The following is an 11,471-nucleotide window of genomic DNA, read 5'->3' as shown; positions in this document are numbered from 1 at the left end:
CAAATGGGGCACAACTCCACATGAGTCGGGAACACCGCAATCAATTTCCCTTCCAGGAGTGGGAGCTGCTCTTGAGCACTTTTTTGGGTGGCCCCTCTGGCACCACTTGAGTCCATGCTCACTCCCACCCAAAGCCTCTTGGCCCCAGTCTCAACCTTAAGTCAATTTGGAAGCACCATTAGAGAGTTCTTTCAAGATTGGTTCCTAGACCTTTCTATCCCTACTATACTTTTGGAACCCCCTACAGCCCCCCCGGGGAGACACACGCTTTGGGCTTTCACCCCTCGACCTGTATTAGTATTCGAACTCGGTCTCGGACTTGATCTCGAACTCGATCTCGAACCTGACTTCGGACTCGGTCTTGGACTCGATCTCGGACTCGACCTCAAACCCGATCTTAGACTCGACTTTGGACTCGACCTCGGAATCAGTCTCGGACCCGATCTCGGATCTCGGACTCTGTCTTAGACTTGTCTCAAACTCAGTCTCAAACTCGGTCTCGAACTCGGTCTTGAAGTCGGCCTCGGACTCGATCCTGAACTCTATCTCGAACTCGGTCTCAAAGTCATATCTCAGACTCGGTCCCATCCGATAAAGTTTTTATCATTTCGGTCGTGCTTTCAATGATCCTTTAGCCTACGACACCTCGAGGAGTTGATTCCTTACACTGAGCATTATGGAGTAATTTTTGAATGAAACTTTTAACTATATATAGCTGTAATATTTAATACCATATTGACATTCTTAAAAGTTTTTCCCTCTTTTCCCATATGATTAAAAAACCTTAAGAGTGTACTAAGATCCTAATGAAGTTTGTTGATAACTTATATATTTCCTTATAAATTTTTTTTGCGTAGTCATGAATTTTTATCTTTTCACTTGAAGCCCTCCAAAACTATTTGTTTTAGCTTCAGTGTTTAATATTGCATTCAAAAGATTTATTATACAAGGTATCTCCCCCTAAAAAAAATACACAATGTTCTATAATTGTGTTCTTTCCTTCTATTTTTATATTTTGTTGTTTGAAATCTAATGTATTGAATGCATTTTTGTGTAAAAACCAAGCATTGTAAAGTCATTTTTGAATGAAACTCTTAATTTAATTATCTAATTCTAATACAAAATCATCATTTTAATTATTGACTATCAAAAAATGAGTTGTAATAGCATTACTATGGAAAGTAATACAGTTAGGTAATTTCTAAAAGGCTATGATTGTTTATGGTTATACGTAAGAAAGGGTGAAATAGAGAGTAAATTATATTTAGTCTTAAGACATAGTAAGTATGCAAGTTTATGTTATTTCTAAGAGTTCAACCTTCTGAAATTTTTTGAATAAGATTTTCTAGGTTGATGATTTTAGGAGTCTTTTGGACAATAAATACTATAAAAAAAAATATTCATGTAAAAGAGGTGAAGCACTTCTAAATACTACTATTAACTGAGGCTCCCAAAGAAATGGATTTATTTAGGAAGGGGCTAAAGGGGAAGCAAGTTACATCTTATCCTAACATAAAGTAGGTACACAAGTTTATGCTTATTCCAAATTTAAATCTAAATTGGTTTTTCCATATTAATCTGAAGAATCCCTAGAATAATAGGGATCTCCTTGCTTTACATGTAGATGTAAGAAAATGGAAACAGAAAAAGTATGTCAAGAATTTTATCTTAACCTTTTTAAGTAAAGGTATAAAAGTTTATAACTTAAATTATTTTTATTTTTATTTGTAGAAGCAATAATTTATTATATTTTACCTTATTGAGTGCATGGCACCTCACAGTATTAATATTTTATTGCCCAAAGGTTTTAAAAACAATTGATTAATTTTTACTAATTCCATTTTGAAAATCTAACGGTCACTTTTAAACTTTCTCTAATCAGGGTTTAGTGTTTTAATTGCGTTTACACTAGTTGACAGAATATTCTTTTAAAATACGAATATGCTTTTTAAGAAAGTGGAATAACCGAAATACCAAAACTTTTAAATTGACAAAACTTGGCTCAGTACCCGCGAGATCTCCCTCGCCCCCGACCTCTTCCGCGAAATCCACGACCGCGGCCGCCACCACCGCCGCCGTGCCTGCCTCTTCCTCTGCCGCCGCCGCCACCTCGGCCATCTCCATGGAGTGAATTCAGATTGAGGCCACCGGAGGAGTTGAAAATCTCTTGAGGGAGGGGCATGAGCTTGTCGACGCACTTGCGATAGCTGAAGTCCACGGCAGTGCCGTCGGCCCGGACGAGGTAGTAGCAGCGCGATCGCCACACGGGGTGGACGCGGATCTGGAAGGCCTTGGCTCCTCCCGGGCCCATCTTCGCCTCGGGATCGTTGTGGCCTTTGTTGAGCAAGTCGAGCAAAACCATATGCTCGTACTGGAAGGAAAGAAGAGATCAAGAAGGTTAGTTCCGAGGATCGCTACTTGGGAGGATGGAAACAATCATCGCAAAGATGAAGCATTCGATCGAAGAAGAGTATGAATCCATGACGTCTCAGATTAGCATGTTGGCACATTAAACCTCGCCAATGCAGGCTGGGTACACGAGAGTACCTCAGTGCGCAGTTTCCTGCACGGCTCATCTCGTGCGCTATCATCAAAGACGCAAGCAAGCAGACGAAAAGGAAGAAACAAGAGAACAAGAGCAAGAGCTCGAAAACTTAACGAAGAGAAAACTAAGCGAAAGCATCCATCTCGAAAAGCAACACACAATCTTCCATTCGCAAGCTCAAATCGAAAGACAAGAGAAATGGAAAGAGGACTTACCTCATTCATGTCATAGTCGGCAGCCCAGCCGTGGAGGAGCTCGTAGAAGTACATGAACATCTCCTTCCCGGACGAGAAGGTCATGGGACCAAGCTTCACTTCCTTCTTCTCCTCCTCCTCTTTCTTCTCCCCTTCATTCGCTTCCTTCTCCTCCTCCTTCTCTTCCTCCTCTTTCTTCTCCTCCTTCCCTTCCTTTTCCTCAACGGCAATCGGCGGCGCCGCCTCCGCCTCCTTCATCTCCACATCTCCGCCGCTCTGCCCCTTCTCTGCATTTGCTGGAGTCGCCGCCGAGATAGATACGTCATCCACCTTGGCCTTCTTCGCATCGTTACCGTCCTGCGCAGCGCCGTCCCTCTCGCGCTTGGCGCCCTCCTCTTCCATTGCCAAGAACCCTAATTAGGGTTTAAGGCATGACCCGGCCATTCCCGGCAATCCGGTGCTCGATCCGGCCAGCGACGCTCCTGCGCGCACAGATCTCAGGTATTCTCTCGCTGAATCGATTCGAGCGAGGTGCTAAGGCTGGGGATTTCCTTACAGCCGATTCAACGAGCCGGATTTCCAGCGATGAGACTTCCACAGCTCAGCTTCTTCTCGGCGGTGCTAAGGCGACAAGCATTGCCAGCGCGTGAGTTGATTTCCTTGAGAATTTCGTCTGGATTCGTGCTTGCTCGCAGCGTTTGGAAGAGAATCGTGAGGCCTGGCGACACTGTGGTGGATACGACGTGTGGGAATGGAATCGATACGTTGCTCTTGGCTCGACTGGTGTCCCCGGGCTCTCTTCTCGGGCGAGTCTATGGATTCGACATCCAAAAGGAGGCGTTGGAGAGAACTTCTCTTCTACTCGAGCAGCATCTAACTCCCGAGCAAGTAAGCCAACCATGATCTCTTCATCTTTTCTTTCCTTCTCATTGGATCTTACTCTCAGAGAAACCGAGTTGAGCTCTTCCAGGACTGCCACAGCAAGATGGGCGAAGTTCTAAAGGATGTTCGAGCGAGGTAGCGTGCTCTTTTCTCTTTCTCTCTGGAACACTAAAACTCAAGCTCTTGGCTCCAGGGCCTCGTCCACCACCTCAGGCTTGTAGTCTACAACCTTGGATACCTTCCACACGGGGACAAGGAGCTCATCACTCGTGCTCCAACCACGATCCAATCGCTCCACTGCTCGCTCGATTTGCTCCAGCCAGGAGGGCTCGTGAGCGTGATATGCTACGTTGGGCATCCCGGAGGCCAGTGAGTCAAGTTTTTCTTTGGTTGCAAAGTTCTGACAATAGGCACACAGGGAAGAGTATGAAGCTGTGAAAGAATTCGCCTCTCTGCTGCCACCCTCCGAATGGATTTGCACACATTTAGAGCAGCTCCACAGACCGCTGGCTCCGCATCTCATTCTCCTGGCCAAGAAGGTAACTCAATCAACCTTGGAGAAAGTGGAAAATGACTGTTCTAGTTTTTCTTGACGAGCAACGTGATCGAAGAACAAGCTCAAGCTTTCAAAGATTTTGTTGGTGCCCATGCCTCCAGTAAGTAGAATCCAGAAATGCTTGTTCAGCGGAAGAATTTGGTGATATTAAGCTCTCGAAGTTCTTCCGAGAACTTTGGAAGTTAGTGTGTTCTTCCCAAAACGTTGGAGGAATTCCAAGGAAAGAGTTTACCAGTAATTCCAACTTGGGAGTAACATCTTAAACGTTCGGTGAGATAATAATAATAAAAAAAAACCATTCCTATGATCATACCACCATGGTATTTATTTCTCCAATTTTCTTCTTGACAAACATCCCAGAAAACCATGGAAGTGCCGCCATATCCTTCGGATCTCTCTTATTATTGTAAAAATCACCATAGCTTATTCCTGGTGTCCCACCTTTTATCATATAGCTTTGGAACTTCTCACAGAGAGGGAGCTGACGGGCAGCACGCAGCGATGAGCGCAGCTCCAACGCCGGACCCATCTTGAGACAGCTCAATCGAGACCTGCTGTGCCGTCTCCTCCCCCAGCATTTCCACCACCACCTTTTGGAGGTGCTCCTGGAACCGCGGATACTTCTCGTAAAGACCACCGTCCACAGCCACCACAGTTCTTGGAGCTCCGCTTCTCACGCTCCCATTCTCGCCGCTAGTACTGCCGTCGCGCCCAATCTTCTTTAGAATGCCAACAATCCCAGCGCCCGCTAGCCGAGCCGCTCTCATGGCCACGGCCTCGCAAACTTCGACTACTAGCTGCCGGACTTCCAGAGAAGTGTCGTCCACCTGGAAAAACAAAAGATATCAGAATGTGACTAAGCTAAACTTTGTCGTCCGGACAGCTTACCCCGATAGATTCCGAGAGTATTCTCCCAACTTCGTGCAAATCAGAGGTTTCGTCGTGATGCATTGCACACATCTTCGGTGTCCTGGCAAGAACGGACGCATTAAACAAGAAGAAAGGAAAAAAAAACAAAGAATACTCGCAACTTACGTCAAGCTAAGAGGTGATAAAAGCTTGCTGGGAACCTCGTCCCCAAAAAGCTGAGCCTCAGTCGCCATTTTCAGCAGTACTCTTCTCAAGATATCTCCCAAGTACATTCCCGACACCAGCTTCTCAAAAAACTGCCATGGAAATGAACACGTTTAGCAACGAGCTCACTGGAGAGGACGATAGGAACAACTTAAAAGTCCAAGCTTAGCATTAGCAGCACCTGGTCACCTGGATTTATGCTTTCAGCGTCAAGCGCCTCGTCTACATCCGCTCTTGGAAGATTGTCCGACCAAGAACTACCCCATTCGGTGTTGATTACCTGCAACGTTTAGATCTTATTAGTGCCAGGGAAAAGAAAAACTGAAGTTTTGACAAGGGGCTACCATGAACCGTGAACGACCGTGCCACTTGGGAATTGCTGCTGCATCTTCTACATAACAGGCGTTCGTCCCAGTCCCAAGGATAACCGAGATCATAACGTCTTCGTCCACAAAATGGCCGCGAGCTAACGTTCCTACTGTATCGTTCACCTGTACATGATTAATGCGTCAAGGTTATGAGCACAGGACAACGAAAGATGGGCAAACCAGAGCCGAGACGCGCATTTCGAGTCCCTGGCGAGTAATCGCAGCCTCCAGCTCCTTAACAACATCTTTACCAACCTACATCTCCGCAACTTAGAGACATGAAACCACACTGCAGTTGCTATAAAAGCAGATGGAGATCTAACCGTGTCAGGAACCGCAAAGCCTTTAGTCCAGTTGATAAGATTTCCAGACTTGATGGAAGTTTGATGAATTGGAAAAGAGAATGTGAAGCCAAGCTGCAGCCTCTTACCCCGTGGGCAAAAGTTTTCATCCGAAGTGCAAGCGAAATCTGCCAGTTCTTTGGCGATGTAGTCAAACAATTCCTGCACAGTGACCTTTCTAAGCTTAGCTCTCCTTCTACAGATCTGTAAGAAAGAATCACGATACCTTGTTGGTTCCTTGCATGAGTTCTGGCGGAATAGCTGCTTCTCGGCTCTCCTTTCTCATCACACCGCCTTCTTTGCCACCGAGCTGTACTCGGAGCACCCGAAAGTTCGTACCTCCCAGATCCAGAGCGTAGAAAATTCCCGTTTCATTCCTGTGAAAAGATAAAAGCAGGGAGAATCAGATCATGATCAAAGCTTTTAAAGCAGCACCTACAGCTATGCCCAGCTTAGATCTCACACAATGCCGTTGTGCGAGATCTTTCTCTGATCTAGATCGAAGCTAAGGCTTTGAAACTAGCAACTTGATGCACTAAGAACTCTAAGAACCTGACAAAGGGCGAACGTACCCGTTAGGAAGGTTGTCAACAAATGTGAGGAGCATCCTCATCTTCCCACCTCCTTCTTTCGCAAGCCCAGCTTCCATCTCCGCGATCATCTCGTCCACCAGGGACCATAGCGACTCCGCCGGGGTGCTACACACGCTCTGGAACTCCTTGAGGATGGAGAGGCTCTTGTTCCAATTCCCCCTGCCCTTGGCCTGCTTGCTTACCACAGTGGACGCCATTGTGCACACAGGCGTCCCCGACTTCCTCCTCGCGGCGCTCCATGGCAGATCGCCACTCGAGTAGTAGCCCGATCTCTTGAGAATCTTGCTGCCCTGGAGATGGAAGAAGCAGCTAGTGGCGGACGACGAAGACGAGGAGGAGGAAGAAGACGAGCGGCACGAAGATGCGATCTGCTGCGCTCTAGATCTCGCCGGTGCTGCTACTCCTGCCGAGGATTCCCCTCCGGTGGACGAGAATACTGCCTTCGCCACAAAGGCGCCATTGATCGTGCAAGCAGTCATAAGTGATGATCCCTGCCCCTCCCCCGCCCGGGATCAAGACCAATCCCTGCGCGCCCTGCCGCTACTCCTCCTGGAGTGAGACTGGATCTACCGATGCGACCGCGAAATAGGGATCAAGATCGCATTGCGATTTGCATGCAGCGGCACGGCACGGCGTGGGATCACGCCCAGATCATAGCGGCACGGCGCCCTGCGGTCGAGGAGGAAGAGGAAGAGAGATCGAGCGAGCGGCGCCTCCAATGCGGTACCTAGGGCGATAGGGCGACGGTATCGATCGAGAGAGAAAAAAGAAAGAGAGGAGAGAGAGGGAGAATGGGCTATTAACGAAAGAACTCCGTTAAGCGTACCAATAGAGAAGAGAGTATACTCTCCAGACACAACAAACAGCAACCAGACAGAGAAGGAATGGTGGGGCGGAGAAAAAAAAGAGGCAAAAAAGAAGACACGGGCCACACTATACACACACAAGGCCAACTGAAAGTCCAGTTGGCCACCCGGTAAAAAGAGCATGGTTATATCCACTCACCGTTGGTGTCGGGGATCCGACGTGCGAGATAGTGCGGCGTGGTTTTACCGCCTACATTTGCCGCCCGCCCGCTGTATAGCGGGCTTTTACTGCGGTAGGGGGGCCATTGGAATACTTGGGAATGCCTAGAGTTGTTGACGGGTTTGACGGGTAGAGATGGGTGGAATTTTTCTCCCACCCCCGCGTGATTTATCTTATCTTTATCTTACATGAATTAGAAAATATCTTAATGGCGTGGAGAGTTTGATAGATCGCCAGAGTTTCGCGGCTAAGATTTCTTTCTCTTGCGAGCTTAGAATAGTATGGATGAACTTAATCAATCCTTCCCCAGATGGATCAATCTCTGTCCGAGAAGATGCTGCGAAGAAAAAATGTCCAGTTAAAAAAGTCTAGCCTCCATTTTTTAATTATTATTATTTTTTTTTTTGCGTACGTCTTCCCGGCTAGTCGTGGACGAGAGAGTCGTATTTGCTGAACAGTGACTTCGCGATTTCGATGGAGTCACCGGCCGCCTCCAGTGGATAATTTTTCGTGCCGTTCTGGAAAGTGTTGGTCAGCAGAATCCATGAAGATCGCCAAGAGCCGTATGGGAATGGCTCCTTGTCGTGGAGGGCCTTTACTAGGAGCTTCGTGTACAGCGACGCGCGTGGAAGATAGTAGTCCTCGAAGAGGCCACTCCACATTTTATTCGCTGCCACAGCGCAGAGGAAGAGACTATCAGGCGAAAACAAATGTAAAGACGAGCACTGAAAACATACCATAATCATGGAGAGCACTCGGCAAGCTTCTCGTATTGTCGAACCACATAGTTACTTGCGTCCTGGCATTCCATTCATACTGGAAAAAGGAAGTTTAGGAATGATTTAAAACGGCGACAAGCTTACCAAATGTTTCTCGTCGGAGTTTGTTCCCAGTTTTTTGGCACTCTCCAGCCATGGGCCCAAGAGAAACCCGTTGTTCGAGCGTAACAGTAGCTCCGAGTCCTTGATAATTCCGATCAGGATGTCGCAATTCTTTGTAAGTTCTTCCAGATCGCCTTTGACAAATGAAACCAGTGCTTGCAGGTGGATCTGGTTGGCAAGCTTCATCAGAACCTGTCGAGTAAGATCCACCAGATCGTACCTGAAAAGTTTTGATAAGCGAATTTTCAACAAACAAAAACAGAAAAGTAAAACAAAGAAAAACTCGAGAGACCTGTAAGTCGCGACGTTGCTGAGACTAGAAGATGCATTCAGCATGTAAGATAGAGCCACCTTTGCTTCAGTAGGACGATACCATAAGTGACCAAACGAGGTCAGCCCTTCGGTTAAAAGTCGTCGAGTCTGGGTGCCAGCTTCTTCTGCCAAGTATCTCGATAATGTGGTCAGTGAAGAAGCGTTTAAATCTGGGAATTTCACAATTACATCTGTGTTGTGGTCCTGTAAGCCGTCGGAGCAATTGTATAACGTATGTGATAAAATTTGCCACGCTTCCAATGCTTCTGGGACGGCTTTACCATAGCGCCTTGTAGAATAATCGTTCACCCAATCCTACCAGCACTCCAAAGTTGGTTAGTCATGCAACGGCATCAAACTGTTAAAATTACCTTCAGAGCGTTTCTAGTTGAGCGGAATGCCATTTCAGCCATAAGTTCGTAGACGACTGGGTTTTGTTCGATGCCTTCCATGCACATCCCAACGCCAATCTAGAAACAACCCCCTTGCTAATTGCTTTCGGAAATAGAAAAACGTATCGATACCATAGTAGAGTTTGCACTAGTTTTAGCATCAACTGGACCTGAAGAGACTACATCAAGCCTCCCATACATTTCGTGATTTCCACCAAAATTATGCAACATACACCTGGAGCAGAGAAGTCGCTTATACCGCACCAAACAGAGAGAGAAATTCAGAAACTTACCAGATGTAGGGAACACCATAAAAATGAGATGACTTCGACCATATAGGCCTCACTTCTGCAAAGAGATCGAGAACTATCATTTTTCCAAATGGTACCGCGTGCAAAAGAGCCTAGCGACCAAATCAGATTGATAAGAATGCGGCCCAGTATGCACGATAGGATACCTTCATTTGAGGAGGCTTCCAAAACTGAGCATCCGATGAGAAAAGCCAGCCCTGTAACAGGATATGATAGTACCCGAGAGCCTCAACAACATAGTACGTTACCTGCATAAGCCAGATAGCTTGCTTGTCAGCCACAATCATGGCTCCATAAACAGACGCTGCAAGTGCAGATATGTAGCTTGGATCATCGGTTGGAGGAAGATTCTCATTGAATGTGTCGCTGTTAAAGGAAACAAGAATGTGAATAGAGTCAGAGACATCATTCTAACCAGTTGTAAACGTGTTGTGTAGATCCGTATTCTGCAGCAACAAGTATCACGGTCACTTGAATCCAGAAACAGCACTGATAACAAAAACCTTTTACTTGCTGTTCGATAAATGCTTTCCCAATCTGAATAAACAACGGGTCCATGGGTTGAAGAAGGTATGTACAACACCATTGCGGATTTCCATCTACAGTGTTCCTAAAACACAGAAATGAAGTAAAGAAAACCGAAGGCCTTACCAATCTGGCAAACGTGTGATATTGGCAGACGGATATAGAATTTTCAATGCTCGAGGAACATTGCCAGAAAACGCCGGTAGCACTGCACAAATTCATTGTCTGTGAAGAAACGATCAATTTTATACAAGATTACCAGCAATCATGCCAAGGCTGCGCATATGATGTAGAATTTTCTTTTGCAAGATTAGTTGCAGTTCCAGCCACTTCTCTGGCAGAGGCCCTCCCCAACTACACAAGAATTTAGAGTTGACAGATGGTTAGCTAAACGTCGTTCTCCTTACCCGTGCAAATTTCCCATACGTGCCCACGCAAGGAAGGATGGTCCTCCAAAGTAGTCGTCAAGCTCGTGTTTTGTCATGTTAAATTTACTCTGTCAGCAACGAAAATATAAGCACACACAGAACTCCCATACACTGCCAAACCTCGAAAACTTTTTGCCATATAGTTTCCTGGCCGGTGAATGCAAGAGGTAAGTTGATTCCCTGCAAGGCCATCCAGTCTATCTCTTTCCTCCACCTTTTCCAGTTCCACCATGCATACGAATCTACACAAAAAACCATGAAGAATCGGTTAAGTTCAAGTAAAACCATAGCTTTACAAGCACATACAGCTAGAGGTCACCACATTTTGGTAGTAACTCCAAGGTACTGAACGCTGGATTTTGACACCACCAGGAGGCAAGGCAGGCAGTGCTTGAGGCTCTGGAATGGTATCTAACTGAGAGCCCCCAGTTAAGTCCCAGGAAATATGAGCTCCACACCAGTTTTTTAAATACCAATACAAGCCAGCACAAAGCTCAACCCCTGACGTTCCATGGATACTATGTAAATGGGACTCAGCTAGGGGAAAAATTCGATTGATTCAGAAGCGTACCTTATTTTTCTCGAACCTTCATCCATTAAAGAGCTCAATTGGAAGCAGGATTTGCCACCGCAATCTTCCTGGAATCAATCAATCAATTCGATTTACCAGCATTGACAGAAGACCCTTGTTTGCTTACCAGTGTTATGATCTGGAGCTGGAATGCCGAGGCATGGCCAGGGATTAATCTCCGCAAGACGCTCGCCGCTGCTCGGAGCTGATCGCGAGCCGGAGGCATCGTCGATCTCAGCTCGCGCCATGCGTCCTCGTCGATCGGCGATGCCCTAGCGCCGGCGAGCAAGCACAGCAGCGCCGCGAGGATGCCAAGAGCCATAGCTCTCTGATAATCTGCCTGCCCTAAGCTATGGTCATAATACCCGGTGGCATTTTCGAATTTGTGTTAGTACGAATCGATCAATACTCGCATTATTAGACCTAAAACCTTGCAAGAAATGAGATGATCTGGGCCGTCGGCATGCCAACG

At 46.5% G+C, this 11,471-nt stretch overlaps 4 protein-coding genes across 9 annotated transcripts; 1 reads left to right on the top strand and 3 right to left on the bottom strand.

Annotated features, from left to right (window-relative positions):
- Window positions 1–1,912: 1,912 nt before the first annotated feature.
- Window positions 1,913–3,169, bottom strand: LOC9629046 (protein EMBRYO DEFECTIVE 514). The gene is made up of 2 exons (XM_002974950.2): window positions 2,761–3,169; window positions 1,913–2,371 (listed from the first exon to the last, which is right to left on the bottom strand). Exons 1-2 carry the CDS (start codon window positions 3,139–3,141, stop codon window positions 2,003–2,005), a joined length of 750 nt encoding a protein of 249 aa, XP_002974996.1. The 5' UTR covers window positions 3,142–3,169; the 3' UTR covers window positions 1,913–2,002.
- On the top strand, window positions 3,141–4,362 carry LOC9637867 (putative rRNA methylase YtqB). 2 transcript variants are annotated; one of them, XM_002975139.2, is made up of 6 exons: window positions 3,153–3,240; window positions 3,298–3,385; window positions 3,435–3,627; window positions 3,686–3,756; window positions 3,835–3,990; window positions 4,040–4,362. In XM_002975139.2, exons 1-6 carry the CDS (start codon window positions 3,171–3,173, stop codon window positions 4,212–4,214), a joined length of 753 nt encoding a protein of 250 aa, XP_002975185.2. In that variant the 5' UTR covers window positions 3,153–3,170; the 3' UTR covers window positions 4,215–4,362. The 2 variants fall into 2 exon arrangements, with proteins under 2 accessions (XP_024535686.1, XP_002975185.2); XM_024679918.1 differs by lacking the exon at window positions 4,040–4,362 and having other exon boundaries at window positions 3,141–3,240; window positions 3,815–3,950.
- Window positions 4,363–4,536: 174 nt separating this feature from the next.
- LOC9637866 (hexokinase-1) lies at window positions 4,537–7,342 on the bottom strand. Its single transcript, XM_002974949.2, has 9 exons — window positions 6,533–7,342; window positions 6,187–6,337; window positions 5,943–6,122; window positions 5,800–5,874; window positions 5,596–5,742; window positions 5,433–5,531; window positions 5,213–5,343; window positions 5,066–5,147; window positions 4,537–5,004 (listed from the first exon to the last, which is right to left on the bottom strand). The coding sequence occupies exons 1-9, from the start codon at window positions 7,030–7,032 to the stop codon at window positions 4,645–4,647; spliced, it is 1,725 nt and encodes a 574-aa protein (XP_002974995.2). The 5' UTR covers window positions 7,033–7,342; the 3' UTR covers window positions 4,537–4,644.
- A 505-nt stretch (window positions 7,343–7,847) lies between these two features.
- On the bottom strand, window positions 7,848–11,343 carry LOC9629045 (alpha-N-acetylglucosaminidase). 5 transcript variants are annotated; one of them, XR_002992950.1, is made up of 18 exons: window positions 11,127–11,343; window positions 11,000–11,067; window positions 10,735–10,946; window positions 10,549–10,670; window positions 10,408–10,496; window positions 10,260–10,354; window positions 10,127–10,208; window positions 9,891–10,085; window positions 9,724–9,841; window positions 9,622–9,672; window positions 9,458–9,567; window positions 9,297–9,399; window positions 9,144–9,242; window positions 8,753–9,087; window positions 8,443–8,628; window positions 8,317–8,395; window positions 7,992–8,249; window positions 7,848–7,916 (listed from the first exon to the last, which is right to left on the bottom strand). XR_002992950.1 is itself a non-coding variant. In XM_024680045.1 (18 exons), exons 1-17 carry the CDS (start codon window positions 11,319–11,321, stop codon window positions 8,002–8,004), a joined length of 2,439 nt encoding a protein of 812 aa, XP_024535813.1. In that variant the 5' UTR covers window positions 11,322–11,343; the 3' UTR covers window positions 7,848–7,916; window positions 7,992–8,001. The 5 variants fall into 5 exon arrangements, 4 of the variants coding, with proteins under 4 accessions (XP_024535813.1, XP_002974994.2, XP_024535812.1 ...); XM_024680045.1 differs by having other exon boundaries at window positions 8,443–8,680; XM_002974948.2 differs by having other exon boundaries at window positions 7,848–8,249; window positions 8,443–8,680; window positions 9,891–9,921; window positions 9,979–10,085.
- Between the last annotated feature and the right edge of the window lie 128 nt (window positions 11,344–11,471).

The sequence above is a fragment of the Selaginella moellendorffii genome, unplaced genomic scaffold (assembly GCF_000143415.4).
Source record: "Selaginella moellendorffii unplaced genomic scaffold, v1.0 SELMOscaffold_26, whole genome shotgun sequence".
Classification (NCBI taxonomy): domain Eukaryota; kingdom Viridiplantae; phylum Streptophyta; class Lycopodiopsida; order Selaginellales; family Selaginellaceae; genus Selaginella; species Selaginella moellendorffii.
Note: the sequence above shows the minus strand (reverse complement) of the source record. Positions and strands in the feature narration are given on the sequence as shown.

Coding starts and splice junctions, on each gene's coding strand:
- LOC9629045 (XM_024680044.1), bottom strand. CDS start 11,321: ATGGCTCTTGGCATCCTCGCGGCGCTGCTGTGCTTGCTCGCCGGCGCT. Junction 8,396..8,442: donor ACTCCGACGAGAAACATTTG/GTAAGCTTGTCG, acceptor TCCTTTTTCCAG/TATGAATGGAATGCCAGGAC. Junction 8,250..8,316: donor GAGTGCTCTCCATGATTATG/GTATGTTTTCAG, acceptor GCGCTGTGGCAG/CGAATAAAATGTGGAGTGGC.
- LOC9629046 (XM_002974950.2), bottom strand. CDS start 3,141: ATGGAAGAGGAGGGCGCCAAGCGCGAGAGGGACGGCGCTGCGCAGGAC. Junction 2,372..2,760: donor CCGACTATGACATGAATGAG/GTAAGTCCTCTT, acceptor CTTTCCTTCCAG/TACGAGCATATGGTTTTGCT.
- LOC9637866 (XM_002974949.2), bottom strand. CDS start 7,032: ATGACTGCTTGCACGATCAATGGCGCCTTTGTGGCGAAGGCAGTATTC. Junction 5,743..5,799: donor AAATGCGCGTCTCGGCTCTG/GTTTGCCCATCT, acceptor AATCATGTACAG/GTGAACGATACAGTAGGAAC. Junction 5,148..5,212: donor TTATCACCTCTTAGCTTGAC/GTAAGTTGCGAG, acceptor CGTTCTTGCCAG/GACACCGAAGATGTGTGCAA.
- LOC9637867 (XM_002975139.2), top strand. CDS start 3,171: ATGACCCGGCCATTCCCGGCAATCCGGTGCTCGATCCGGCCAGCGACG. Junction 3,241..3,297: donor CCTGCGCGCACAGATCTCAG/GTATTCTCTCGC, acceptor ATTTCCTTACAG/CCGATTCAACGAGCCGGATT. Junction 3,628..3,685: donor AGCATCTAACTCCCGAGCAA/GTAAGCCAACCA, acceptor TCTTACTCTCAG/AGAAACCGAGTTGAGCTCTT.